We start from the raw sequence: 27,950 nt of genomic DNA, 5'->3' as shown, positions 1-27,950 counted from the left end.
TTGTTATCGCGGGAGGAGAGGGAAGGGAAGACAGGAGTGGATGGGCAAGACTCTGGAGAAAGGGTCTGAAACAGAAGGTGAAAAGGCAGAGGAACAGCTCTAGAGATTCCAAAAAGAAAGGTACTTGAAGTGAAATGAAGGCATATTCCACTTTCAGGGCTTGCTTATTTTTAATATAAAACTGGTACCGAGGACCGTGAACTAGACAAGAATAAAATTTGATGTGTCAACCGGCTGAGATTAGTTGGTCCGAACCTGACGTGTTGTATGCTCTTCCATGATGTCTCTTCCTCCACTGGGTTTCCCAGGGGTGCCCGTTGACCGCTTGTGCCAGCACTCAGGCATCTGCATCAGTGCCGGCAACTCGCATCACTGCCAGTGCCCCCTGGGCTACACCGGGAGCTACTGTGAGGATCAGCTTGATGAGTGCTCGTCCAATCCCTGCCAGCACGGAGCCAGCTGCAGGGACTTCATCGGTGGATACAGATGTGAGGTGAGTAAGATGAGCAGGGAGAGGTCAGAGACCTCCCAGAAGATGGCACAACTCCTACGGACATGAGCATATGCTAATGTCTTATTTTCACAATTTATAGATATTTTTTTTCCAGTTACAATTACAGTGTTTACTAATCGCTGTTCTTTTTTTCAGTCCCCCTGTGCAATAAGTTAAAATAGCTCTGGTAAGATATTTTTACAGAGGTCTGGAACCATCTTACTTCCACAGGTTTGCTTCCAGGATTCAAAGCCAACATTCGCCGGCTGGAGTGCATTTCACAGCCCCACCCAGCCCAGCGGCCCCTGGTACTTCCCTGAATAGCAGTTGAGATAGGGGAAGCCACCTTGAGGCGTGTCCCTTTGACCCATGTCATCTTTGTATACAGTCATTGATCAACCAACTAATAATTCTCTCAAAAAAATGTTGCTTAGCCTGTTCTGTGTACTGTCATACTGTTACATGTGTATACCTGAGGATGTGTGTGTCTTTTAAGGGACATGTCATGTCTTCTTAATGTCTGGGCTGGTAATGGTTAGATCAAGATTTTAACAAAAGACCAGAGACATGGATTTGATCCCAATTTAGACCACCAAGCAACACTGAGAAAAGCTTTGCTTGTCTACTTATCATAAATGAGCCAAAGACGGCGTCTGTATATTGGTCCCTAAGTTGTTTATTTCTTCACAGCAGGCTGAGACCTGTTAGCTCAAAAACCACTGGAACCAAACTCAAATTTTTACACATCCAGTTGTTTTAAACATAGCTTTAGTAAGTAGAATTTAGCCACTTAGAGCCTGCCTGCTTTGTATATTCTGCAAACCTGCACCAGACACTGCTAGCCATAGGTAAGATAAGCCCCAGGACATGAAGATACCAAGCCACAGCTGCCCTTCAGAGCTCTCTGATCCAGAGACCCTGGCCTGGCTGCTGAGTGATATCACCAAACACGTCAGCCCCATCTCTGTAACCCCCTTCCCTCCAAGTTCATCTGCCCTCCTCTCCTTACCCTCTTTCTCCCTCTGGATGATCTTATGCTGTGAGGGACTCAAAGCATTTCCCAAATAGAGCCACTTCGTGGTCAGTATCTTCTTTCTTGATCAGCCCTAAAAGCCCTGGAACCCCTACCTCTAGCCCAGGTAGCTAGCCCACCTCTCCGGGCCCTCACCCCATACCAGTCAGTTTCTCACACTTAAACATGTAGTTTCCTGAACCTGGAGATCAATACATGTGATATCTTTACTACCATCCACACATACCATTTGAGTGAGTCACAGGGTCCTCATCACATACACAGGAATGCATATTTTAGGGGAAGCCTGCACACAGGAGGGCCAAAAGTTTTGCACAGGCATCATCTGAAATATCGCTCAGAATATTCAGTCCTTGCCTTCCCCTTCAAGTGGCTTTTTATCACTTTCGGCTGGAAGTGATAAATGCCAGTAAGATGTGCGCTAACTCTGCACGAGGTGGTTAGTAGAGAGTGTGATGATGCCAGAGAAGCGTACAAGGGCTGGGTAGGGGTTGGGGGAAGAGGGTCACAGTAACTTACCAGATCTCATTTGCTCTCATGGTCTGTGTCCTACAGTGGGCCAATATTTCTTGTTCGTTTTGCTTGCTCTTGGCAGTGTGTCCCAGGATATCAGGGTGTCAATTGCGAGTATGAAGTGGATGAGTGCCAGAACCAGCCATGCCAGAATGGAGGCACCTGTATCGACCTTGTGAACCATTTCAAGTGCTCCTGCCCACCAGGCACTCGGGGTATGAAATCAGCCTTACCTGTCTTCCATCCAGGGCATTCTCTAAGTTATAAATGCATTTTTAGTGTTGAGTGGGTTTTAAAAAATCAAGCATTATTCTGAATCCTGGTAATTCAAGCCATTTCATTCATCTCTTGCCTAACTCTGATGTTCTGACTCCAATTCTGTCTGGTTGTTGTTGGAATCCATGAAACACAGAATGTGAAAATGAAATAAGGTTGCAACAAAGTTAATCTGGTTAGCAAGATTTCTTGGTGCTTCAAGGGAAGACAACTAGTGGCCTCTTGAAAAAACAATTCATATTTACCAGCTCATGTATTTTTTTAAACTTGCCAAGTTTTGTCTCCATAAAGTGGGGAAATGAATGACATGAAAACATTTGCCTATTTTCATAAGGCCAGGGGAGAGCACTGATGGCCCAAGACTGTAACAAAGAATTGCAGTAAGACCTAATGAGATACAACCCTAGATGGTGGATGATGGAGCCATCATTTTGCCAGGGGCATTCCCCTGCCTCCAAACAGTCTCTTGGAAAGAGCTTAGAGTATTGTTTTTTAGAAGAGATGTAGTTATAATGGTACCTGCCCTGAGCAGCTTGTGAAAAACATAAAAAGTAAGAGGCCATCCACAATGGTAGGAAATCGATTCTCATTGTCAAAGAGAATAGAATGTTAGAGAAATATTTATACTGTCTTAGACCTTTGTGTCAGTGAATTTTGATAATTTACCCTTCTTGAGTTCAGAGTTTGGCTAAATTAAAATGGAAGAGTACCCCACTAGTACTAGTACTAGTTATTGAGCAACGAGGTTAACGGGGAATGATGAGTCGCTTCTCTCTTGGTGCTTTCAAAATTCTCTCTTTGTCTTTTATGGTGTGTGTAGGTGTGGATCTCTTTGAGTTTGTCATACTTAGAACTCGTTGAGTTATTATACTGTTGTGTTTGGTTAGATATGTGGAGTGGTATTTATTTCTCCTGGCTTGACTTCTCTTGCCATTGGTGAACATTCCAGAGGACTCTCAAGTCCCACAGCCTCATTGCTAGAGTTACCACTATTGCTTTTCTTTCTATACTCCTGAGCTTTGGATCTTGGCCTGGGTTGCCTCCAGTCCCCCACATCAAGAGCTAACTGTAACAGTTCTTCTGCCTCAGGCTGAGGTTGACCTCTCTTTTACTTGATAGGTCTGTTCATGACTGCTGGTTCTATTCTGATGGGAGGATAAGCATCTGTGTTCATTTTACTAGCAGTCCATAGAATACCAAATATTCTATGAGAGTGGGAGCAATACCGGTTTGCTTTTACTTTGCAATTTTTGATTTAGTTTGTTAATAGGTAATGTATGCACATGGTCCACAATTTTATACAACCCCCCGCCCCAACACACACACACACACACACACACACACACACACACACACGTAGAAAGAGCATACAGTGAAAAATCTCCTTCCCATATACCTAGTTCTCCTTCTCTCACAAACAAGTAAACACCACTTTTCTTTAGTTTTTTGTGTATCTTTCTTGAGTTTTTTTTAAATGTATCCTTCAGAGTTTCTTTATGTACATAGAAGCCAAGGACAAAGATATTTTTAATACCCACTTCTTACTCTGAAGATAGATTAGACACAGTATTTTGCACTTGGTTTTTTTTTTTTTTTTACTTAGTTGGAGATGTTTCTATATCAAAATATAGAACCTCCTTAATCTTTTTTATTCTGCAGAAATCCCTTTTATGGGCATACCATATTTTACTTAACCAGTGCCCTAATGATAGAAATGTGAATTGTCTAGCATGTGTGTAAGTGTATTTGTAGAATAAATTTTCAGAAATGGAATTGCTGGATTAGAAAATATGTGCATTTGTAATTTTGGTTGATATTACTGAATTGCAGTGTATGAGCAAACCTATGGGCTTCTCCTCAATGTGAATGGACATACTCTTATTTAAGAGTCATTTGGTTTTCTTTTTTCTATGGTTTCTCTGTTCATATCTGTATCCTTTTTTTCCTGTTATGTTATTTATCTTAATATTTTACAGAGAACAGATGTCTATGAAACAAAATATAAGTATATTCCTGATGTATTATTTTTTGTTTTTTAATTTTCTTTATGGGGATTTTTCATGCAGAGACTTTATTTTTAATCAGGTTGAATTTATCAGTTTTTTTTTTTATGGTTTCTGTATTTTGAATCCTAGTCAGCAACACTGTTCACATTCTAAGATTATAAAGGAATTCTCACATATTTTCTTCAAGTACTAGAATACTGGAGGACTTTTTCCATATGGCTACTGATTTGTCCCAACACAATTTACTGAATATTTGATCTTTCATACAGTGATTTGAGATGGCACCTTTATCAAATTCTAAATTCCCATGTGTATTTGGGTGTTTTTCTGGACTTTCTTCTTTGTTCTATTATTCTATTAATTTATCAATGCCTCTCTGCTTTAAATATTAAGGATCTTCTTTTTCAGGGTTTTCCAGGCTGTGGTTTATTTTTCTATATAATTTTAGAATCAGATTGTCTATTAAAAATCCTGTTAGTATTTTTATTGGAGTCACATTAAATTTGTGAATTTGTGTAAAGAAGACTGACATCTTTATGATGAGGAGTCTTCCTAACCAAACCATAGTGTCTTTCCATTTATTCAAGTTTCCTTTTGAGTCTTTCAGGTCTATTTTAAAGTCTTCATGTAGGTGTAGCACATTTCTTGTTAAGATTATTCTTAGGTATTGTATCTTTTGCTATTGCTATTGAAAATGAGGGCTTTTCTTACATTTTTCTTTTCTTTCCAATAATCTTGCTATTACAAGCGGTAGGAATACAGAACTGCTTTCCTTTCTTTTGTAATTTTTTGAATTAATCATGAAATCATTTCTAGAATAGTCATTGATTTCTTTTGTTTCTTTCTCAAAAATATTTATGGATACTCATGCTTGATGGCTCATTTACAACTACAGCACATTAAATGAGTTCTGTTTTAAATGGAATAACCTTTGAGCTCTCAACAGGATATTTCCCCTCTGTTTTTTCAATATAAGATATTAGTGCACTTATACTATTTTACAGGAAAAGTCAATTATGTCACTCAAAATTTACTTCCAATTCTTACCAAGAATTCTTCCAATTCTTACTTGTAATCTATTTATTTAGTTATTTTTTTAACTGTTTTTATATTTTGAATCAAAATGAATAAATTAATGAAAATAATGTTAGCTACTCCCTAATGAGCTGCTTCTTTGGGTTGTGCGGGAGAGTACATGTGAAGCCCTGAGTACATTCTTTCCTTACTGGTGACCAAGAAGATGGCAGCTGTCCTGGATCAAGCGTGTGTTTTGCCCTGCCTGACCTAAAAGTTCCCACCGCAGACTGAGGAATGTAACCTGACTAATTGTGAAAGTGCCAACAAGGGTGGTTCTCCCTTGCTGGAAAGCAGCGTTCCAAGGATTGTCATGATTTTCTCTCTCTCCTCTCTTTCCTCCAGGCCTGCTTTGTGAAGAGAACATTGATGACTGTGCCAGGGGTCCCCACTGCCTTAATGGCGGTCAGTGTGTGGATAGGATTGGGGGCTACAGTTGTCGCTGCTTGCCTGGCTTTGCTGGAGAGCGGTGTGAGGGGGACATCAACGAGTGCCTCTCCAACCCCTGCAGCTCTGAGGGCAGCCTAGACTGCATACAGCTTACCAACGACTACCTGTGTGTCTGCCGCAGTGCCTTTACCGGTGAGCGACTTTCCAGCCTCCCCAGCCACTCTGCCTCGGAGGGGGATTTTAGTGAGGAAACTGGGCCCTGTATTACACATCCCAGACCTGAGTGAAGCTTTTCTCATATATGAAAAACTAGACCAGCTTCATTCAAGGGCCCAATTTTTTCTTAGGTCTGTGCTCCATCAATGTTTGCTGTTCCTGAGAGACGCTATCTCTTTTGTTATACATTTATTATATCATATTGTAGCAGAAATATAAAAAAAAGAAATAGAATGTTGGGAGTAGTTGAGCAAAATAACATTTTTAAATTGAGGTAAAATACACATAACATAAAGTTTACCATCTTTACCATTTTTAAGTATACAGTTCAGTGGTGTTGAGGACATTCACACTGTTACGCTACCATCACCACCATCCATCTCCAGAACTCTTCATCTGAGCAAAATAACAACTTGTTTTCAGGAACCTTACATCTAACTCTGGTTTCATCACCCTGCCTCCTTCGGCATGCAATGACTTGAGTTACTGGGTATTCGCTGCCACTGTGACCTTTCCACCTCTGTGGGAATCCAGAGAGGCTTAGGGTCTTCTAGGACACTTAAAGGGAGTAGATCCAAATTGGAGTGTGTTTAACCAAAATTGGTTGATGAGGGTTTGAAAAGGAAAACTTCAGAAGTCACAAGTATGACCTGCAGTCTTAAGACTTGGCTGTGTTCATCACAGATTATAAAGATGACCAAGTCCTGCCTCAGAATAGGGACTTTATCATAGACACTTACTAATTATTTCTGGAGGAGGGCAGCTTGGTGACTTTGGGGAGCTAAAATAGTTGTTTATGTCTAAATATGGCAGTATCATCAGATACTCAGAAATCTGTTTTGTACTTCTGGGGTCCATCCGAATCTTATGCTGTAGAAGTATTCCTTGAGAGTCAGATGAGAGTCTGCAGTAGTCTACTTACTAATAGTTTGGCAGGCTGGACTCTGCTACATTCTGAGCCTATTATATCCAGTCATTCTTCCTTCCAATTTTGAAGATGTGCTACCTTTAAGAACTTGGGAATTATATTAAAAATGGGATGGATTTTGAAATATAGAAGATGCCTACGTACATTATCAAAAGAGAAACAATCCATTAGGAACATCGTGCCTTCGAGGCAACACTGGACAGAAAGAATATGAACAATCTGTCTGTAGTCTCATATTGGTCATGATGTGCTTGAGAAGCTGGAAGAGCAGAACTGACTCCTGTTCCTTTCATTACCTCTGAGGCTTCCTTTATCTGGAAACAATGATAAGCACTTACAAAGAAAGAAGGAAATAGATGAAGGAAGGAATGGAGGCCACCTTGAATTGGGGTCCCCTAGTTAGGAAGTGGTGTTTCTACATTTTCTACACTTGTGAATAAAAAATCCTTTGACTCATTGATTGCGATTATGGTGGGGTGCTGATGCTGAGATGAACATCAAGGGACCATCAGTCCCTGAGCCCCGTGCAAATGTGGAGGCTGCTCTTGCTTACCGTCTGCTGCTATGATTTGAAGAAACAAACATCTGTAACTCCTGCCCCATAATTCTGGTTGGCCAAAATTATTGCTATTTTAATTTCATTTTAATTTTTAAAGCCATCTCTTCCCTTCCAAGTGCCTGAAGGCCAGATGGGGCCTGAATCCTGCTATTTGCCAAAAGGCCCCAACATTGCCTCATGTCCCCCCCCCCCCATGATTTCATTTGCTTAGTTCAGTTTGTCATGGAACAGTGGGCTCAGGATACCTTCTGTTTTAGAACTGTGCCTAGAGATCATTAACTCTGGGAATATTAAGCTGTGTTTTGAAACAGTGCCAATCAGGTTACAGAAAGGCTAGAAAATGATTGAAAAGAGAGGTCACTGATGAAAATTCGCTATAAACTGCAAATCACCCATTTTCTTAGTTTTTTTCTTTTAATTTTTATCATAGTATAGTTGATATACAACGTTGTGTTACTTTCTGCTGTGAAAGTAACAGCAAAGTGAATTCACAGCGAAGTGAATCAGTTATATATATACATATATACACTCTTTTTTAGATTCTTTTCCCATATAGGTCATTACAGAGTATTGAGTAGAGTGTCCTGTGCTATACAGTAGGGTCCTTGTTAGTTATCTATTTTATATAGAGTAGTGTGTATATGTTAATCACCATTTAGATGTATTGGTCTGGTGTAGCCTCTCTTATGAAATAGACGGTGTTAAAATGCAGTGAACACTTTTGCTAAATGTTTCTTTTGACTCATGAAAGCTAAAGTGCCTTCAAAAAAAGCTTAGATGTCATTTTCCTTTTTTTTTTTTTTGGAGGGATTAGTCATTGTTTTTGTAAAAACTCTTGTTTTGTGAGTCTCGTTTTGTGAGTCGATTCTTGTTTTGTGAGTCGATTCAAGCGCGTATGTGTGCCGTTTGTGCTTATTACTGTAGATAAGACAGATGAGGGAACTGCCCTGAGTCAGTGATGGGCCACGCATGTTGAGATCCAATGAGTGCCTTCCTCATCCTCTTTTGTTCCCTTAGGCTTAGAAATTAATTCTCATACCTCTCCCTCCTCTAATCCTTTGACTGGCTCACATCCCAGCAGTGTTCTGTTCTGTAACATGCAGTTACTACGTCTGCCTTCTAAAACACCCTTTCATTTTCTACTCTGAGGTCGTCACTGTGAAACTTTCGTCGATGTGTGTCCCCAGATGCCTTGCCTGAATGGAGGGACCTGTGCTGTGGCCAGCAACATGCCTGATGGTTTCATCTGTCGTTGTCCCCCGGTGAGTGCCGTGTTGCCTGTTGAAGGAGGATGCTCTCTTCCACACAGTCTGTGACGAAGCTGAGATTAAACCTGGTGTTTCCGAGCTCTGTGGGGAACTATCTTGGTGGGGACATTTCTTAATTTTAGCCTCTTTAGGAGAAAGTGCTTCAGTTTTCCGTTTAGAACTGTTAAAATACTTCCAGAAACAGTGAGCTCCCTGATCTGTGACTGTCAATCTTCAGAAGCACCAAGGGCAATGGAACGTTCCCTTGAAGTCAGGGCTAGTGTCTCTGGCTTCTGGGTCTTGTGCTGGAGGGTAGTCTTGCTGCCCAGATTGGGACAGAGTTGGTTGGAAATGCCACTCTGCTCACATTCCTTGGCAGGGACTATTTGAGAGCAGGCTGCTTCTTCAACTAGAAGGAAGCCTAACGTTAGCCATTTGCTGTGCAAACACTTTTGCTACTGCCAGAGGCTAAAACCTAACACAGATCACTACGTGTGGAGAGATACCAAAAGGAAACCTGTCCAGTAACCTTGGCGTGGACTGAGCAAGAAGGCCAAGAACGAAATGGCATAGGAAAGTTTTTTAGACACCTAATACTCTGAAGTGAGTTTTTTCCCCCTATAAAGTCACTGTATGAGTGATCTAATGACGCTTAGGAAAGGTGCTGATAGATACGGTGTCACCTGACTCTTATCCTACCATGAACTGTTGACTTCATTTCTAGAACTGAGCTCTTAGGGTGAGAAAATTCCATATTCATCCTATGGAACCGCCAGCCCTCACCTATAGATTGACTTGAAGAGGTCTCTTCCTAGAACTTGGTCCAGGAGGCTACACGGAGGAATCTTAGCCAAGGGTCTAGTCTTCACCTCCCTAGAGGTGTGGCAGAGAGGGGATTGGGAGGGAAAATGGGGCATGCCCTCAAGAGTCAGCCTGCCATCCTCATTTGTTCCCTGATTTCCACAGGGATTCTCTGGGGCGAGATGCCAGAGCAGCTGTGGACAAGTGAAGTGTAGGAGAGGGGAGCAGTGTGTGCACACAGCCTCAGGACCCCGCTGCTTCTGCCCCAACCCCCAGGACTGCGACTCAGGCTGTGCCAGTAGCCCCTGCCAGCACGGGGGCAGCTGCTACCCGCAGCGCCAGCCTCCTTATTACTCTTGCAAGTGTTCTCCGCCGTTCTGGGGCAGCCACTGTGAATTCTACACAGCTCCCACCAGCACCCCTCCTGCCACCTGTCTGAGCCAGTATTGTGCCGACAAAGCTCGGGATGGCGTCTGCGATGAGGCCTGCAACAGCCATGCCTGCCAGTGGGATGGGGGTGACTGTTCCCTCACCATGGAGAACCCCTGGGCCAACTGCTCCTCCCCGCTTCCCTGCTGGGATTACATCAACAGCCAGTGCGATGAGCTGTGCAACACGGCCGAGTGCCTGTTCGACAACTTTGAGTGCCAGAGGAATGGCAAGACGTGCAAGTAAGCATCCAGGGCCCCCAGAACTGAGGGACGCTGTCACTAACGTGCCTTGGTTTCTTGTTCTTGCTCCTAACCACTCCAGTGCTGCAGCCCAAGCTGCCTCTGCTTTTCGGACTGGTGCCCTGGGGCCCTCTTCTTCCTGGCGTCAGCCTTGTCCCAGCGCACGCTGCCCTGTGCTCCCCCTTGCTGCCGGAGGTGCGGGAACGCTCACTGCACAGCCGCCCTCTCTCTGCCTGTCTCTGCTTCCTCGCCTGCTGCTCTCACAACCTCCTGGGGGAAATAACTTTTGGAAGTGTTGTTACCCACTCTCAGGCAGCCTCTCACTTAACCTGCCTGCAGGATGGATGGAAAGGTCTGTACCTCTCTCTATTTGCCCCATTCCTTTCCCTAAGACAGGGTTTCCCCATCAGGTTTATCAGGAAGCATATAAGCTAGCTTAGGCAGCTTAACCCTCCAGGTCTTCATTGTTGCAGTTATACGGGGCTTTGCGGGTTACATAATGACTTTCCATTTAGTCACCCCATTTAGTTTAACTCTGATTAATTTTCACCAACCTTGTGAGGCACAGGTATTGTTAATGGCCTTTCACAGGTGAGGGAACTGAGACCTAGGAGGTTCAAGAACTTGCCAAAGCACATACAGCTACTCCTGACCTCCTCATTGAGCTAGAGTGGCACAAGTTGTGCTAGGTGGTGGAACCATCAAGGGATGTGAGTCAGGGAGGAGAGGAGAGTGGAAATAAAATGATTTTTGCATCACTGGGCTTTGGGATTCAATTTCCTTTTCCCAGTGTTTGAAAGATGCTGTACAAATTAGATCTGGTACCCTGTGTGGGACACACTGCTCCCCACCTACCTTCCAGAGCTGGGATTCAGTCTTGATTAGAAAAGAATTGGGCCATATCAACATGGTCCACTGTACAGCATCTCTTGATGGTACAGGGCTACAATCCAGTTTCTGGAAGCACTCTCTAGAGTCATGTTTTACTTCTGAAAGCCTAGAGGCAATGGATTAAGAAAAAATAAAGGAAGCATGAACCAAGTAGATTTTTGTTCCAGATTTGTTTACAGATCTGATTTAACAAGATTATGAGCTGCCTGGGGGCCCATGAGTGTAGTGAGTACAGTTTTGTTTCTCATTCAGAGAGCACTCACTGACACTAAGGGGTGTAGACTATATATGCTCTAAGAAGACAGGGATAGGAGAGTCACAGAAGGCTTCATGGGGCATTCGGGATCTAATCTGAGCCATAGAAAATGGTTAGGAAAATCCACATTAGTTCCAAGGGGAAACCAACTAGAGCTCCGGTCTGGTCTGAGACCCTTACCTTGTTCTCTTCCTCCTCTGCCTCCCCCTGCCTAGATATGACAAGTACTGTGCAGACCACTTCAAAGACAACCATTGTGACCAGGGATGCAACAGTGAGGAGTGTGGCTGGGATGGGCTGGACTGTGCTGCTGACCGGCCAGAAAACCTGGCAGACGGCACCCTGGTAATTGTGGTGCTGATGCCACCTGAACAGCTGCTCCAGGATGCCCGCAGCTTCTTGCGGGCGCTGGGCACCCTGCTCCACACCAACCTACGCATCAAACGGGATGCCCAGGGGGACCTCATGGTCTACCCCTATTATGGTGAGAAGTCAGCTGCCATGAAGAAGCAGAGACTGACGCGCAGGTCCCTTCCTGGCGATCAAGAACAGGAAGTGGCTGGGTAGGTTTTTAACTTCTGAACTTCTTAAAGCTTAATTTTATCAAGCTGAGCACTTTGATACGCAGAAGTCATAACTGCACCTATAAAAATGGAAGGTCAGAAAAAGAAGAGCCAACCAAGTAACACAAGCCCATGATCCCAGTATTCACAGTTAGTGCTAAAGGTTTGCCTTGATTTGAGGATCCTGAAAAGTGGGCTGGAGCCAGCGGGGGGCAGGATGTCAGGACGGCCTCCTCAAGTGCTAGAATCTCTAACCGTTTGCCAGAGTTACCTTAAATCCCTCTAGTAATGACTCCTCTTTGTATGAATCCTGGCCTTCTTTTCAAGGCCCTCCATTTATGTCTCTTTGACAATGGTGATGTTCTGCATATGTTCTGTCATTCGCACCCCACATTGTTAGTATATCTCACAGTGTTCAACTCGATAGCTAGCTGAAGTACAGATGCAGAGACAAAGGAGAGTAAGGAACAAAAACAAGGGGCAGGGATGTATTTTTAGAGTGGCTCTATGTACCGTTGAGTACGTTGGAACGGGTAGGAGAAGCCCACCAAAGACAGCTTCACCCCATTTTCTTACTTTGTCTCATGTTGCCTAAGTCAGAATGCTTAGACTCAGCCAAACCAAGGATAGCAAGACATCTCCCAAGTGAGAATTAGTGTTTAGGATCTAGATGGACAACATCTTAATTTCTGAGATCTTTCTGGAGGCAGCATCCAGAGGTGGAGAGCCTGAGGCTGAGGGTGAGGAAGAAGGCTCATGTCACCCTCTCTAACGCAGATTCCTGGACTGACACCCTTCCATTTTCTCACCATTTCCCTTTTACCTCTTTCCCCTCGGCTTCCCACAGCTCTCAGGTATTCCTGGAAATTGACAACCGCCAGTGTGTTCAAGATTCAGACCAGTGCTTCAAGAATACGGATGCTGCAGCAGCTCTTCTGGCGTCTCACGCCATCCAGGGGACCCTGTCGTACCCTCTTGTGTCTGTTGTCAGTGAGTAGCACTGGAATTAAGGGGAAAGTATGGGGAGAAAGGTGTCTCTTGGGGGCAGAAAGAACAGGGCATAGTTTACAATGTGCAGCTCTCTATTTCTTAGGGCTGGTGAGGTTAAAGTTGTTCTCTAAAGGAATGTAGGGGGAATATCGAGGGGTGGATGTTTTATTCATCACTTTTCCCTGTCTCTCTGCACTTTCAGGTGAATCCCTGACCCCAAAACGCACCCAGCTTATCTATCTACTTGCTGTTGCTGTTGTTATTGTCTTGTTTATTATCCTGCTGGGGGTTATCATGGCAAAACGAAAGCGTAAGCATGGCTCCCTCTGGCTGCCTGAAGGCTTCACCCTTCGCCGTGACTCCAGCAATCACAAACGTCGTGAGCCAGTGGGACAGGATGCCGTGGGGCTGAAGTAAGGGAGTCTGCCGCCAAGCTACCATTCACAGTGATAATGAGCATGGATAAGAGGAAAAGCAGATCTTGTTGAATCATGATTTTATATTCTGAGCTCTGGCCATGCTGTGTTATTACACTTGACCATGATTCTGGATGCCTACTGAGTGACTCTAAAATAACAAAAGAGTCTGGATGCTTCAATTCTGTACATATAATCACAGTGGTCCTCAGCTTCTATGATGAGACAGGCACACTTTTGTCGTCAGCTCTTGATTAGTGGGAAAGGAAAGGATATTTCCTCAGGCAGTGGGATGTAATATTGCCCATTTTTCCTGGGCCAAAGGCCCTGAAAGTCTGACTATAGCCATGAGAGTGTGTGATGGTAGAAAAAGTATTGAAAACTTCTATGTTCATTTATGATATAACATCTGCTCTTATTTTACACCTTCATATTTCCATCACATCAGAAATCTCTCAGTGCAAGTCTCAGAGGCTAACCTAATTGGTTCTGGAACAAGTGAACATTGGGTCGACGATGAAGGGCCCCAGCCAAAGAAAGCCAAGGTAAGCTAGCCATCGTAGAACCACCATTGTTATCCATTATCTGCTCACATTTCATATTTCTGTCCTTTGGTATCTAGAGTGTCATGAATGGGAGAAAAGGGTGATATTCTTTACATGTTGCCCAGGCAGAGGCTATCCTAGGTTGTCTGAAAAAGCAGGAATCTTTAGGTCACTGATGGCCTTGGGTTACCTGTGTAAGTTTTTCAAAAAGAACTCTTTAAAAATAATAAAACAAACATGCTTCCTTCCTCGAGTGTCATGCTGATGGTACTGGAATAAGGACTACTGTGTGTAAATAGCAATTTCCTTCATGGCTAGATCTCTCCCTTATCCTCTCTGGGTACTTCTCCTTCTGGAAGGGAAGGTGGAAGTAATCAGTGGAAGAGAGCCAATGACCACTGAGTTTGGAGGCTTCAAATCTTGAGCCCTGGAAACTAAAGCCGTATAGAAGTAAGAGGTACATTGGGCTGAGTCTGACATGAAAAAGGAGACCATTCACCCATAGATATACATGGCTAGGATATGCATGTATCCCAAGGATAGTCTAAATCAGCTTGAGGAAATAAATGCTTGAGGAATACAGGCATGAAGTACACCATGATGGTTAAGAACATTGCTTTAGCTATAGTCAGAACTGGATTCAAGTCCAAAACTCTGGCACATTACTTATAACCTCTTTGTATTTAATTACCTTAATCTGTAAGATAGGGAAAATAATAATAATTCTTTCCTCTATGAGTTGTTGTGAGGATTAAATACAGCACTACGTGTAAATTGCCTTACCTATTTTCTGTCACATACTAAATACTTCATAAAGGGCAGCTGGTTTTAAAATTATAATAATAATATTATTATTCAGTAAATACTTCCTGAATGCTTGCTCTGTGCTGGGCACTGGGTTAAATACGGGGTGCAAGGAGACAACCCTGAGCAAGGCTTGTTCCCTATTGTGAGGAACCTTTCAGGCAGCAGTGGGAACGGCCATGTAGTGCCATGTAGGTACTTAACACATGCTCAGTTACGCAGAGTGAGCAGAGGGTGTTCTTTAGGACCAACAAGAGGAATTAGAGCCTACTTTCTATTTGAAGGGTAGACAGGAGTTAGTCAGACAAAGAATTGGGAGAGACCATGGCAGGCTGAAGGAACAACATAGGCAAAAGCCCAGAAGCAGGAAAATGGTGCTTTGGGGATCTATAGATGGCATGTTAGGTAGGTAATATAGGTGACGTAGTAAGGCTGAAGCCTAGAGTATGGGCTTGGGGAGGTTAGGAGAGTTGTACAGACGATGCAGGCGAGGTAGATGGGAACCACATCATGAGAGCAGTGGGAAGCCAATGTGGATAATAATCTGGAAGGTTAGATAGGAGGACAGAGAAAACTGGGTGGGAGATTAGAAGTGATGGGAGACTCCGGACTAGCTCCTTGTCTGCAGCTCCTGGCGTGGGCCAGATTGATAGGGAGAGTCGTCTTCTCCTTTCAGGCTGAAGATGAGGCTTTACTCTCAGAAGAAGATGATCCCATCGATCGGCGGCCATGGACACAGCAGCACCTTGAAGCTGCAGATATCCGTAGGACGCCATCGTTGGCTCTCACTCCTCCGCAGGCAGAGCAGGAGGTGGATGTGCTGGATGTGAACGTCCGCGGCCCAGGTCAGCACCTGCAAGCCTCCCCTTTTTCATTGCGCGTGCCTGCCCTGGCTTCCACCTTATCCCTGTGTTTGTCCCACTTGGTGATATGCTCCCTTCTGCTTTCACAGATTGGAAATCAGCTTGAGGAAATGAATGTTTAAGTAACACAGGCTTGCAGAAATTATGAATTTATATGAGAAAAGAGGGAAGGATTTCACATTGCTTCACATACACCATGCTCGACAGCAAATAGGCTGATTATTTGGGATAGATTTTAGTAGGACAAAAAAATAATATTCCAAAGCAGAGGAATAGAGAATTTGTTTAGTTCGAACCTTAGTGCACATAGTTTATTAATAGTGGATATTTTTAAAAGTTGTCCAATTTAAAATAACATAGCACTTAGGAACTTGAACAGGAAAGCTTATTTAACATAGAGAATAGCTGCTCTTTACAGAAAGGATATTATCAAGGAAAAGTCAATTGCCAATTACCACAAGAATCACAGAGTTTCTTCACAAAAGAATAATTTTCTTCACATCGAACAACAATAGGGTTAATTGAACATTAATGTCCTTCCCCTCCTCGAATACTTTTTGGAATTTTCCCTTCCTCTAGATGGGTGCACCCCACTGATGCTGGCTTCTCTCCGAGGAGGCAGCTCAGATATGAGTGATGAAGATGAAGATGCGGAGGACTCTTCCGCCAACATCATCACGGACTTGGTCTACCAGGGTGCCAGCCTCCAAGCCCAGACAGACCGGACTGGTGAGATGGCCCTGCACCTTGCAGCCCGCTACTCGAGGGCCGATGCTGCCAAGCGCCTCCTGGATGCAGGTGCAGATGCCAACGCCCAGGACAACATGGGCCGCTGCCCTCTCCATGCTGCAGTAGCAGCTGATGCCCAAGGTGTCTTCCAGGTAAAGAACATGTGAAGAGTTGGTTCCTTATGGATCTAGTATATTTCCCCTTTATTAAGGCACTTAATATCCCATTACATTTGTTCAATGATTCTTTGAGAGAATAAGGCAGATGATAGAGTCCTGCTTGCTGGAAAGGAAAAGGGAAAGCAGGAAAAGGGAGGCAGGCAAACAGACTTGACTGTTTACAGCCAGGAAATAATAGAGCCAATAGCAGAAAACACCAGTCTTCTGATTGTTAATCACTGCTTAGCTTTGTTTTGTTTCTGATGTGGCAAAATGCCTCCCAAATGAAAAGATCAGATGGGAGTGATACCTGTTATGAAGCCTCTGACTAGTGTCAGCTTCTCCCTCTAGATTTATCTGACCATATGGGCTTCCAGCTGCTCCTTGGTGGGTTTCTTGACATGAGTTCATGATGAATACCTGATGCCCTATTAGTCTACCCTCATGAGGAAATTGGAAGCATGCTGTATCATCTTAACCTATACACCATAGTTGAGGTTGTGGTATTTTCCCACATCCCTCTTCTTTCTTTAGAAAGTAGAAGTACATTAGTTTACATAGCCATTGTAAAGCTTGAGCACCATGTATTTTCATTCATCCATTTATTCCCTCATTCATTCATTCAACAAATATTTATTGACTGACCATGGTAGAACCATGGGCACAAAGATAACAAGACATTCCCTGTCCTCCAGGGACTTACAGTGTAGCCTCAGCTCTGATGCTGTTATTTCTTATCTTAGCTTCATTATTTTTTGTATCCAGATGACTCTCTTTTCTGTATTTTCTCGTGTTCTAGATACTGATCCGCAACCGAGTAACTGATCTAGATGCCAGGATGAATGATGGCACTACACCCCTGATCCTGGCTGCCCGCCTAGCTGTGGAGGGAATGGTGGCAGAGTTGATCAACTGCCAAGCAGATGTGAATGCAGTGGACGACCACGGTAGGGATGAGAAGCAGCAATTCAGATTCCTACCTGCAAAGCTAGTCTCTAAGGAGGAAGATTGTTGCACGATCCTTAATGAGCTGTCCCAGATCCGAATCCACTGAAGATTCATTCAGTCATTCATTCTTCCTTTTACCATATTGAGTTCAGAGATCTGAGACAGTGGGAGGTCCGTAGATGAAGCTGGGAAGGGATTTTTAGTGAGGGTTCTCAGATCTCAAAGCAGGTCTATGGAAGGTTTCCCTGTGTACGTTCCCAGGCACACCACTCTTGATATGAGGATGTGAGAGCCAACTTCATTGTGGAGGTGGGGGTTGTGAGATACTCTAACTATGCATTCTGGCATGTAATAAATAAGTAGGTTATTGTCTTCAGTGTGTGACAGGGTAGATTCTGCCATGTGGGGGATGTGGTACCATAGACAGATGATCCTTTTACTTAGAGGTCTTCTGAAGGCTAGGCAGCCTGTACTGAAGTATTTCTAGAATAGGGGAAAATGAACATAATTCTTGGGTTTTTCCTGTGGGCCCCCAGAGAGAACTGGCTTCCTACTGCTGTCTGAGAAGTTCAAGGTTTCCTAGTACAAGTCCTGATGCTTCCCGATAGTAGGAGTAGGACATGTCCTTCTGCTCTGTCTGCTTATAAAAATGTTTTGTTTTTTGTTTTTTTTTTAATTTATTTTATTTTTATTTTTATTTTTAGCTGCGTTGGGTCTTTGTTGCTACACGCGGGCTTTCTCTAGTTGCAGCAAGCGGGTGCCCGGGCTTCTCATTGCGTTGGCTTCTCTTGTTGCAGAGCACGGGCTCTAGGCAGGCGGGCTTCAGTAGTTGTGGCTCGCAGGCTCTAGAGCACAGGCTCAGTAGTTGTGGCGCACGGGCTTAGTTGCTCTGCGGCGTGTGGGATCTTCCCGGACCAGGGCTCGAACCGATGTCCCCTGTGTTGGCAGGCGGATTCTTAACCAGTGCACCACCAGGGAAGCCCTAAAAATGTTTTTTCCTGCAGGAAAATCTGCTCTTCACTGGGCAGCTGCTGTGAATAATGTGGAGGCGACCCTTTTGCTGTTGAAAAATGGGGCCAACCGAGACATGCAGGACAACAAGGTACAGTCTGGGCTCTGAGCTGGAGGGCAGGCATAGCAGGGCCTCAGATTATCAGGCCTTTGCTTTTCTCCTGTAGCTCCTCTTGTGATAAGGATAGACAAAGGTGGAAGCAGATTGGAACTTGGTCCAGAGAGCTGGAGTGCTTGTATTGGGCTTATCCAGGGAAGTGTCAGGACTGACCCTCTGCCTACTCAGTACTCAGTCTGCATCAGGCTCTCCTGTCAATAACTTTGGTGTAGCCTTTTCTGCCTTTCTCTTCTTTGACATTTCCCTTTCTCCTGGTCTTCGTTCTTTTCACACTCACTTCCTTTTCACTTGTTTGTTCTTATTTGTTTTCTTGATACTTTTTTCCCCCCTGTTCTTGGGCATCATGATGTTTTCCTGTTTGCTTTTCTTCCTCTGAGTTTTATGTCATGTTTCCCCTCTCTTGCTCATCTTATCTTCTCTCATTCATTTCCTCTTTTCCCTTATGTTAGTTCTTTCTCTCAGATGTTTTGTCTCTTCTTTCTTTTACTTTCCCTTATTTTTCCCAGTTCTATACATGCTTTAGGTTCTTCCCCTCATACCTTTCTTATTTCTACCTGTTATTCCTTTTAGGTCCCTATTTGGATAAGCTCAGGGCTCTTTTAAGTGAATTTCTGGCTTGGGGACATGCTTTATCTCACATGTTCCCCACTAAGGAGATGTAGCACTCAATGGGGCAAAATTGGTTCTTAGGGAGGGGTAAAGTAATCTTAACTTTCTTTATGTATAAAGTACAGATATCCATTCAGTACGTAGATAGTTATACACTTTATCTGTGATACTAAAATTTCATGCAGGAAGGAAGTTAGGAAAAAACGTCCAAAGGAATGATAACAAACAGATTGAGAAACACTGCTGTATTCTCAAGAGTGTTATTAAAATGTGCTCTGTGTGGACCTTTTCTGTAGGAAGAGACCCCTCTGTTTCTTGCTGCCCGGGAGGGGAGCTATGAAGCAGCCAAGATCCTGTTAGACCATTTTGCCAATCGGGACATCACAGACCACATGGATCGTCTTCCCCGGGACGTGGCTCGGGACCGCATGCACCATGACATTGTGCGCCTGCTGGATGAGTACAATGTGACCCCGAGCCCTCCAGGCACCGTGCTGACTTCTGCTCTCTCACCTGTCATCTGTGGACCCAACAGATCTTTTCTCAGTCTGAAGCACACCCCGATGGGCAAGAAGTCTAGACGGCCCAATGCCAAGAGTGTTGTGCCCGCTAGCCTCCCTAACCTTGCCAAGGAGGCCAAGGATGCCAAGGGGAGTAGGAGGAAGAAGTCTCTGAGTGACAAGGGCCAGTTGTCTGAGAGCTCAGTGACTCTGTCCCCCGTCGATTCCCTAGAATCTCCCCACACATATGTTTCTGATACCACATCCTCTCCGATGATTACATCCCCCGGAATCTTACAGGCCTCACCCAACCCTGTGTTGGCCACTGCTGCCCCCCCTGCCCCGGTCCATGCACAGCATGCACTGTCTTTCTCTAACCTTCATGAGATGCAGCCCTTGGCTCACGGGGCCAGCACTGTGCTTCCCTCAGTGAGCCAGCTGCTGTCGCACCACCACATCGTTCCCCCGGGCGGTGGCGGTGCGGGGAGCTTGGGCAGGCTACATCCAGTCAGTGTCCCAGCGGACTGGGTGAACCGTGTGGAGGTCAATGAGACCCAGTACAACGAGATGTTTGGTATGGTCCTGGCTCCAGCTGAGGGCACTCACCCTGGCATAACTCCCCAGAGCAGGCCGCCTGAAGGGAAGCATTTACCTGCCCCTCGAGAGCCCCTGCCCCCCATCGTGACTTTCCAGCTAATCCCCAAAGGCAGCATTGCCCAACCAGCCGGGGCTGCCCAGCCTCCATCCAGCTGCCCTCCAGCTGTTGCAGGCACCCTGCCCACCATGTATCAGATTCCAGAAATGGCTCGTTTGCCCAGTATGGCTTTTCCCACTGCCATGATGCCCCAGCAGGATGGGCAGGTTGCTCAGACCGTTCTCCCAGCCTACCATCCCTTTCCAGCCTCTGTGGGCAAGTATCCCACACCCCCTTCACAGCATAGCTATGCTTCCTCCAATGCTGCTGAGAGAACCCCCAGTCACAGTGGTCACCTCCAGGGTGAGCACCCCTACCTGACACCATCCCCAGAGTCTCCTGACCAGTGGTCAAGTTCATCCCCCCACTCTGCTTCTGACTGGTCAGATGTGACCACCAGCCCCACTCCTGGGGGTGCTGGAGGAGGTCAGCGGGGACCTGGGGCACACATGTCTGAGCCACCACGCAGCAACATGCAGGTCTACGCATGAAACACTCTGCCTCCAGCGTAGGGACAGAACTCCTATCGTAAATGCTGCTGAGGAGCAAATGAAGGTCGTCCGGGACAGAAATGAAGAAATCTCTGGAACCAGCTTCCGGAGGCAGGGGAGAGGAGATGCTCTTATCTTGTAGATGATGCAAAGGAAGCAATTTTATTAGCTTCACTGTGTATCTGCAGGGTTTTGGGAGCAGGGGAGGGACAAGGCTCCTTGTAATCTCTTGCCCATCAAGCCCAGGTTCATGGAATTGCAAGATGAATACAAGACTTGGGACCGCGTTTCCTCTCTTCGGTGTGGGCAACAAGATTGATGCCTGTTGCAGACATTCTTGCAGCTTGGACTGTATTTTCAGCCTTGGGGGCTATTGCTATATCCATGAGAAGATTCTATAGTAGAGTCCTATTGGGACTTGTGCCCTGGAATTCTGCCGGAGTTGACCTATCGTATATTCTCATCCTTGGAAAGTCTTCTGACTTCACTTGGTGCTGTAATCGTTGCACCTCTCTGTGGCTGGAACCCCACCTGCATGTTATAGGGCAGGACCTTTGTGCTTTTAATCATTCCTGCTCTGGCAAGCACCTGCAGCCTTCTTTTCCCCTCCTATTTTCCCAGTGTCCCTAGGAGTCTCACGGGATTTACTTTTATGGTTCTCAGCAGAAAACTTTCAAGTATGTTTCTTTAGAAAATGGACATAGTGCATTCTCCTACATAATATCATTCCTAAAAGAAGAAGGGGAACAAAATATTTCTCTTTGAACCCATTTAGGGGACCAGAACCCCCTTCAAGAGGCTGCCCCTGAATTCTCTTGCCTGCATGCAGGATTCCTACAAACCTTACGAGGAAGAAGAGTAAGAATCTGTTGTTTCTTCCATTTGTGGGCCTAGTAAGTGTGAAGGTTTATCCTTGGCAGTGTAGGTAATATGAGCCCTTAAAAAACCCAAACAGACAAAGGTTTGGAATGTTGGAATGACCAAGAGATAAGCTAACTCATGCAACGAAGGAGTGGTTACCCGCTGACCGGTCCCTGCCAAGCATTCCATTGACTGCCAGTGTGAAACACATTTGTTCCCTGATATTAGAACGCTCGGCCTGCTTCACTCACACATCCAGCAGATGAAGATCATCTTAGCTGTTGAGCCATCCCCTCCACATATCTCCAAGAAGAAAATGTCTCAAACAATATTCCCTCGCTGTTTAGAAGTGAAATTTCTTTCCTCCGCTCAAGGGCCCCCTGTGACAGTCGTCTTCCCTTAGTCAGATGACCGTAGTCTCTACTTCCTGATGTTCGCTCTGATTCCAGGCCCCTTCACCTAGCTCCCCTCCATACTGTGGGGTCTGATTACTGGGGCACCCAGTAGGTTCTCACTGAACACGTGGGTTTTCTGTGTTCGAGTGTGGGAAATAGAATGTTGGCTAGTTTTCTAGGGCCTAAGCAGCCTTATAAGAAGGTTGGAAGGGGAGGAACTATGAGGTAGCCTTTGCTATTTTTTGCTACCATTTCTTTTCCTTTCCAGCAATCATGAGATTCTCTTGATAGGGAACTAATGTGGACACTTATCAGGGACATTTTCCCTTCATAGAGTCACCTGCTAGATGATAATGGGCAATTACAGACTCACTGTCTTGTCATCCTCATGTTCAGATTGTGATTGTATCCCACCTGAGTCTGCTTCCTGTATTTGTGGTGTTGGCAACTTTTTTGACCCTCTGTCAAGTTGGACGAAGCATTCTAGCCAACACTAGAAAGAGGAGAAACATACTTTTCTTCCTCTTCTCCCTGAGTCAGCTAACAACTGGTCCTGTCTCCACACTGTTACTTCTGCCCGGTGCTATGATGTCATGACACGTGGAAAATTAGTTCTTCGGGGGACGTTTTGTAGATATTAATAGGTGGTCTGCCTACTCCATGTTGGTTTCGATAGTTTTCATTCCTGCCTTGCCTGGGAGTATTCATCAGTTCTTCCCATTTACCTGATTTATCTGTCTGTGACTTCGTATGGAAACCCTGTGTGTCTGTTCGCATGGAAGTGTACAAAGGATTTTCCCAGTCTTGCCCAAGTTCATTGAATTAAAAAAAATTTTTGTTTTTCCCTGATATAAGCAGATCGTTTGTTCATTTGTATTTTATTCTCTCACATGGCAACTCTACCAGCCCTGTTCATAGTGTGTAGTATTTTATCATTCTAAACGGTGACTCTTTATCCTTGGACCCATTTGTTGATTCACAGGTGGGGAGAACCTATCTACATGGATCACTATGGACCCCACACATCTGCACTTCTCCGTCATCCCGTTCCAGCCCCTCTTCCTCAAAGTGTCAGCCTCTGATCCAGTAGCTTGATCCCTTGTAGCCTCCTCCATTTGCAAGCACACTGTAGGCCTAACTTGCTTGTTCCTCTTTGGGTTTTGGGGAGATGAATGTGAAAGCTGCCATTACAGACAACGGGCTTCAGTGATGAGGAGGAAGACACTGCCTTTCAAGCATTTATCAATCGCTTAGAGTGTAAGAACGCTTGAGTTGTATAGGACCTAGTAAAAGAGAAGGTAAGATGGAGAATCACTTTCTCACATGGGTGCTGAATTGGAGACTAAGTTTGTATGGGATACAACTTTTATGCCAGGTATAGGTCACCCTCTGTGCCCCCCACATTCTTGTTTTATCTTTATAAATTCTTCCTTTGATTCCTCTTATGTCTGCCTTTGGGGATATGTTTTTTATTTGTTTGTTTCTTTTGTATTAAGCGTCATTTTCTGACTTACATGTTGGTAAGGGAGGGAGAGGTTTGAGGGAAAGAGAGACTGAGAGCTAAAGATTTTATGTAAGCAGTCAGCTATGATGCGCAAGTCCATTATATCATCTTATTATTAAATTTGCTAGTTCATAATTCTTGCATAAAAAAGAACCAAAGGTGTAATGTTCTGTTGGCAGGTGGTTTGGGGATTTTGGCCTTAACTAATATACTGAATGTATAATGACTGTTTGAGAGGACAAGTTTATATGCCCTGAGGCTCCCATTCATAACTGCTTGGTACTGTGGCTTCTTCCTTGTGTACATTTCTCTTAAAAGTGATACAATATCTGTTTGTATGAGAAACCCATAACCAGTAAAATGACTGCATATTCCTGACTATACATAGTAAGGAAAATGCACAATTTGTTTTTAATTTTCAAAGTTTCATTCTAAAAGTAGTTAAGACGAAATTTATATGGAAGCATTTTTATCACAAAATAAAAAAACGTTACATGTCAAGCTCAATGGGCACTGCGGTTTTTATTTTCCATTCTTGCATCACTGGTCTTGCAATGATTTACCTTATGATGTCATAATTTGCTGAGAGGGAAAACATTTTCTTTTCATTCTGAATCCCACAGAGCCTAGCACTAGTCTTTTTTTCTTTCACCAGGCAGAGAATAAATAAATGCTTTTGAGGAGAAAGCTTCTGCCAGATAGGAAGCATCACAAGATTGAGTTACTTCTCTGTGCACTAACTGGTGACAAGTGGGCAATGGCTCAGGACAAAGTGCCTTCCAGTGGAAACGTAGAATTTTGCTAAAGCCAGAGTTGAGATTTGGGATATAACTAATAAAACCAATGCTGCTATTAACTAAACCATTAGTTTCCAATATTATTCCTCTTTAAATTTTGTATAGAGTTAAAATATACAGCTATATAATATTATTTTGCATATATAGATGTTACCAAGTTCATTCATGCACTTACTTGTCAATCAGTGAGATGTTTGAACACAAATACTTGACATTGATGGTATATATGGCATTTTAAACGCAATTGGTATCATATACTGGTTATCCTGAGTGTTATAATTTTATATAAAACACATTTGAGTCCTCATGTTGGGTTTTGAAATGGTGTAAAGAGAGAATGAATTTGAGAGCTAAGGAATGTCTCGCCCAAGTCTGGTTCTCTACGGGCTGGCTTCTCAGAGCCTTTCAGATTCTGTGGCAACGAAAATTTGCTCCATGGAAACCTATTTCAGTGGATCTGGGCTGTCCATCACATCCTATTCCTGCAACTGCAAGCGTAGAAACCTAGTGCTTGATCGTGCAGGGACTATCCAGGGCTTTCCTAGGCATGAAATGCAAGAAGGGAGAGCAGGGCTGGAGGCCAAGGGCTGCCATATCACACAGCTGGAACAATAGACTTGGACCCCAGGCCATGGTCACACCAGGGGAGGACTGGGCTTCCCTGTCATGCAACTAAAAGGCCCCACAGCTCAAGGAGAGGGGGTGAATTCTTTTCTCAGAACGTGATAATAGACCAACCGTCTTTAATGTCTGCACACTGTGATGATGTGATGGGCAATAGGGAAACTACAAGCTTGTTACTGCCTCTGCTTCCAAGTTCTCACAATAAACACTGCCTCAGGCTTGCTGCATGATATTGAGGTCATTCACCTCATTTGGTGACAGTATTGTTTTTTTCTTTAGACTGTGCCACGGCTTGTGGGATCTTAGTTCCCCGACAAGGGATCAAAGGGATCAAACCTGGGCCTGCGGCAGTGAAAGCACGGAGTCCTAACACTGGACTGCCAGGGAATTCCCTGGTGATAGTATTTTTAAAATGAAAATATGAATCAGGTGCTTGCAAAAGCCCCGAAGAGAGAGATGGTGCATGTGAAGTGTGTGTGTGTGCGTGTGTGTGTGTGTGTGTGTGTGTGTTTGTAGGTGTGTGAATGTGTGTGAAACAAAGAGTGAATACAACTTTTCCTTCTTTTGAAACGGACCTTAAGAAAACATATTTAAACATCTGCACCCGTCAAGTCCTGACTGCAAAGTGTGGGCAAATTCAAATAAGGATAATTCAAGAAGGGCTTATTTATCAAAACTAATTATGAAATGCGTGTGGGGTGTAGGGGAAACCTAGGGGGTATGCAGAAAGTCCTGATTAGCATCAGCATGTATTACCACTTCCTGGTCCAAAGGCGTGAAGGCTGGGAGAGGTTACTGGAAACTGAAAGGAGGGAGTCCTATAGAACAAGTTAACTCAAGGAGAGCTGTGACTTCTGCCAGGGGCATGGTGAGCCCCAGGCCCTCTCACTGCAAGGAAGCCAAGAAATGAACACCCTGATCTCATTCCCCACCACACTTCCACCCTGGACTTAACTATTTGCTGAATCCAAGTCAAAGTCTGAAAATAAAGGAGTCTGTTGGAATTGAACCATTGATACAGGTCAGCTTCCTGGAGGAGAAATCTTGGTGGAGAAAGGAAGAGAGTGGAGCTGGAAGGTGCAAACACAACATTATCCAAAACATTTTCCCTCCAATGATAATATTTCTAAAAAACTTCTATTGACAGCCTGCCGTTGATATGTGAAGGCAGGGAAATTATGTATTGATAATCCTGACTTAACTTCTTTTCCTGATCAACTAGTGTGTTTCTTCACCACCTTGTCTTTGAGCACCCAAACTGAAGATAATATCAGCAGGAGGATGGATAAATTACGGTGGTGTCACTCTATGGGATACTACCCAGAAATGAAAAAGAATAACATGCAACAATATAAAGAGGTGTCATTGACATAATGTTGAGCAAAATAAGCCAGACAATAAAAAATACATTCTGTATGATTCCATTATATAAGTCAGAAAAGCAAACAGCTGATAAATAAAGATCTGAATAGTGGGTACTTTTGGGGGAGAGGGGTCTTGACTGAGAAGACTGCAAGAAAAATCTGTTTGGAGACAGAAAATACCTTGACTTTGGTGGTGATTTCATAAATGTATACATAAAATTTCATGTAAAATTTACTTAAGATTTGTGAATTTTACTAATGTGAGTTATACTTCAATAAAATGTATCTATAATACTGACAGAAATGTATAAACACCTAATATTATAAATACTGTAGTATATAACTATGTATAATTTTATATTTTAAAATTATAATACATTAATATTTTTCCATATTTGTTTCAGATGTTCAAAAATGAGGTAATATAGGTGAGACTCCTATATCCTCTCACTAATTCCATTCCCCTCCCTTCCTTCCTCCCTCCTTCCTTTTCCAGTTATTTGCTTTCATAAATTTAATTTGTGGAGATTATTTTATGCTTAACAACATTGCTATTTGCAATAGGTGATCCATGAAGCAAATATATTTTCAAATTCAGTTGTATAGATTGTTAGACCACAGAATTGCAAAATTACTTAAGTGAGCAAGGCAAGCCAGCTATTGGCTATCTGGGTAGGAGTTCTGGAGTCCAGCTGGATAATCCATACCTTTCTGGGCCCTGGCTGCTATTTGGTACTACCTGGTGGCACTTAGCTGCTTCAGCATAAACATATTGGGATTGAGTCTGGGTTCTGTAATTAGACAGGGATTTGCAAGCTCCTCATTGTAAATCATCACCTGCTTCTTATGCTTATTTCAGACAATCTAGGCCAGCAAATACTGGGATGTAAGAACCCAGCTTGTGTCTTTCTGTAATGGAATTGTCTCATTTTTCTCTCTTCCTTTCCTCAATCACCCCTTTCCCTTCACTCTGGGAAAAGATTTAAGAATAAGGATCTGGCAGACGATGGTCACCAACAAGTAATGTTACATCAGAATCTTGTTACTATGGTTATTGCAGGATTTTACATATAAGAATTGGAAAGGAGGAAGAGAATATATCTTCATCTGAGATTAATAAGACTATATACCTGGACAACCCAAGAAAATATACTAAAAACCTACCCTAGGTTTCAGTAAATAAAACAATGTGAAATTACTTTATAGAAAAACATTGTTATAAACACAATCCAGTTTGGGGATGTAATTAAAGAGAAGAGCACATTTCATCTGATCATGCCTGCAACTTTGATAATATTCATTAAGATACTCAATATTTTAAACCTCTCTCAATATCAACTAACACAAGTACAATCCCATAATAAGCCCTTCCTAACACTCACTTACTGAGATACCACATTTCCCCTTAGTGTGTAATTTTCCCTGCAGCAAAAAGCATCAGTGAATCCATCTTTGTTTGACTCACCAGGGTGCTCCTTGTGGTTTGACTAAAGGACATCAAGAGGCCTGTGCTGACACTCCAAGACAGGAAGAATACCTTTTCAACACCCCGTTATATACAGAGCACTGACTGTCACAATAACAGTTAATGAATTTTCCAAGAATATCTGGA

At 43.7% G+C, this 27,950-nt stretch overlaps 1 protein-coding gene across 1 annotated transcript in view; it reads left to right on the top strand.

The window, feature by feature from the left end:
• The window catches only part of NOTCH2 (notch receptor 2), a 179,067-nt gene extending 155,013 nt beyond the window's left edge, over positions 1-24,054 (top strand). The window contains exons 21-34 of the mRNA XM_028163310.2: positions 309-493; positions 2,122-2,254; positions 5,741-5,977; positions 8,638-8,750; positions 9,702-10,207; positions 11,570-11,917; positions 12,765-12,907; positions 13,110-13,320; positions 13,772-13,868; positions 15,349-15,517; positions 16,115-16,416; positions 17,222-17,369; positions 18,375-18,472; positions 19,405-24,054. Of these exons, the coding sequence (XP_028019111.2) occupies positions 309-493; positions 2,122-2,254; positions 5,741-5,977; positions 8,638-8,750; positions 9,702-10,207; positions 11,570-11,917; positions 12,765-12,907; positions 13,110-13,320; positions 13,772-13,868; positions 15,349-15,517; positions 16,115-16,416; positions 17,222-17,369; positions 18,375-18,472; positions 19,405-20,793 (4,079 nt within the window). The 3' untranslated portion in view covers positions 20,794-24,054. The remainder of the gene's footprint in view (positions 1-308; positions 494-2,121; positions 2,255-5,740; positions 5,978-8,637; positions 8,751-9,701; positions 10,208-11,569; positions 11,918-12,764; positions 12,908-13,109; positions 13,321-13,771; positions 13,869-15,348; positions 15,518-16,114; positions 16,417-17,221; positions 17,370-18,374; positions 18,473-19,404) is intronic.
• Positions 24,055-27,950: the final 3,896 nt, after the last annotated feature.

Source organism: Balaenoptera acutorostrata, chromosome 1 (assembly GCF_949987535.1).
Source record: "Balaenoptera acutorostrata chromosome 1, mBalAcu1.1, whole genome shotgun sequence".
Taxonomy (NCBI): domain Eukaryota; kingdom Metazoa; phylum Chordata; class Mammalia; order Artiodactyla; family Balaenopteridae; genus Balaenoptera; species Balaenoptera acutorostrata.
The sequence above is the reverse complement of the archived record's forward strand: the minus strand, read 5'-3'. Positions and strand labels throughout refer to the sequence as shown.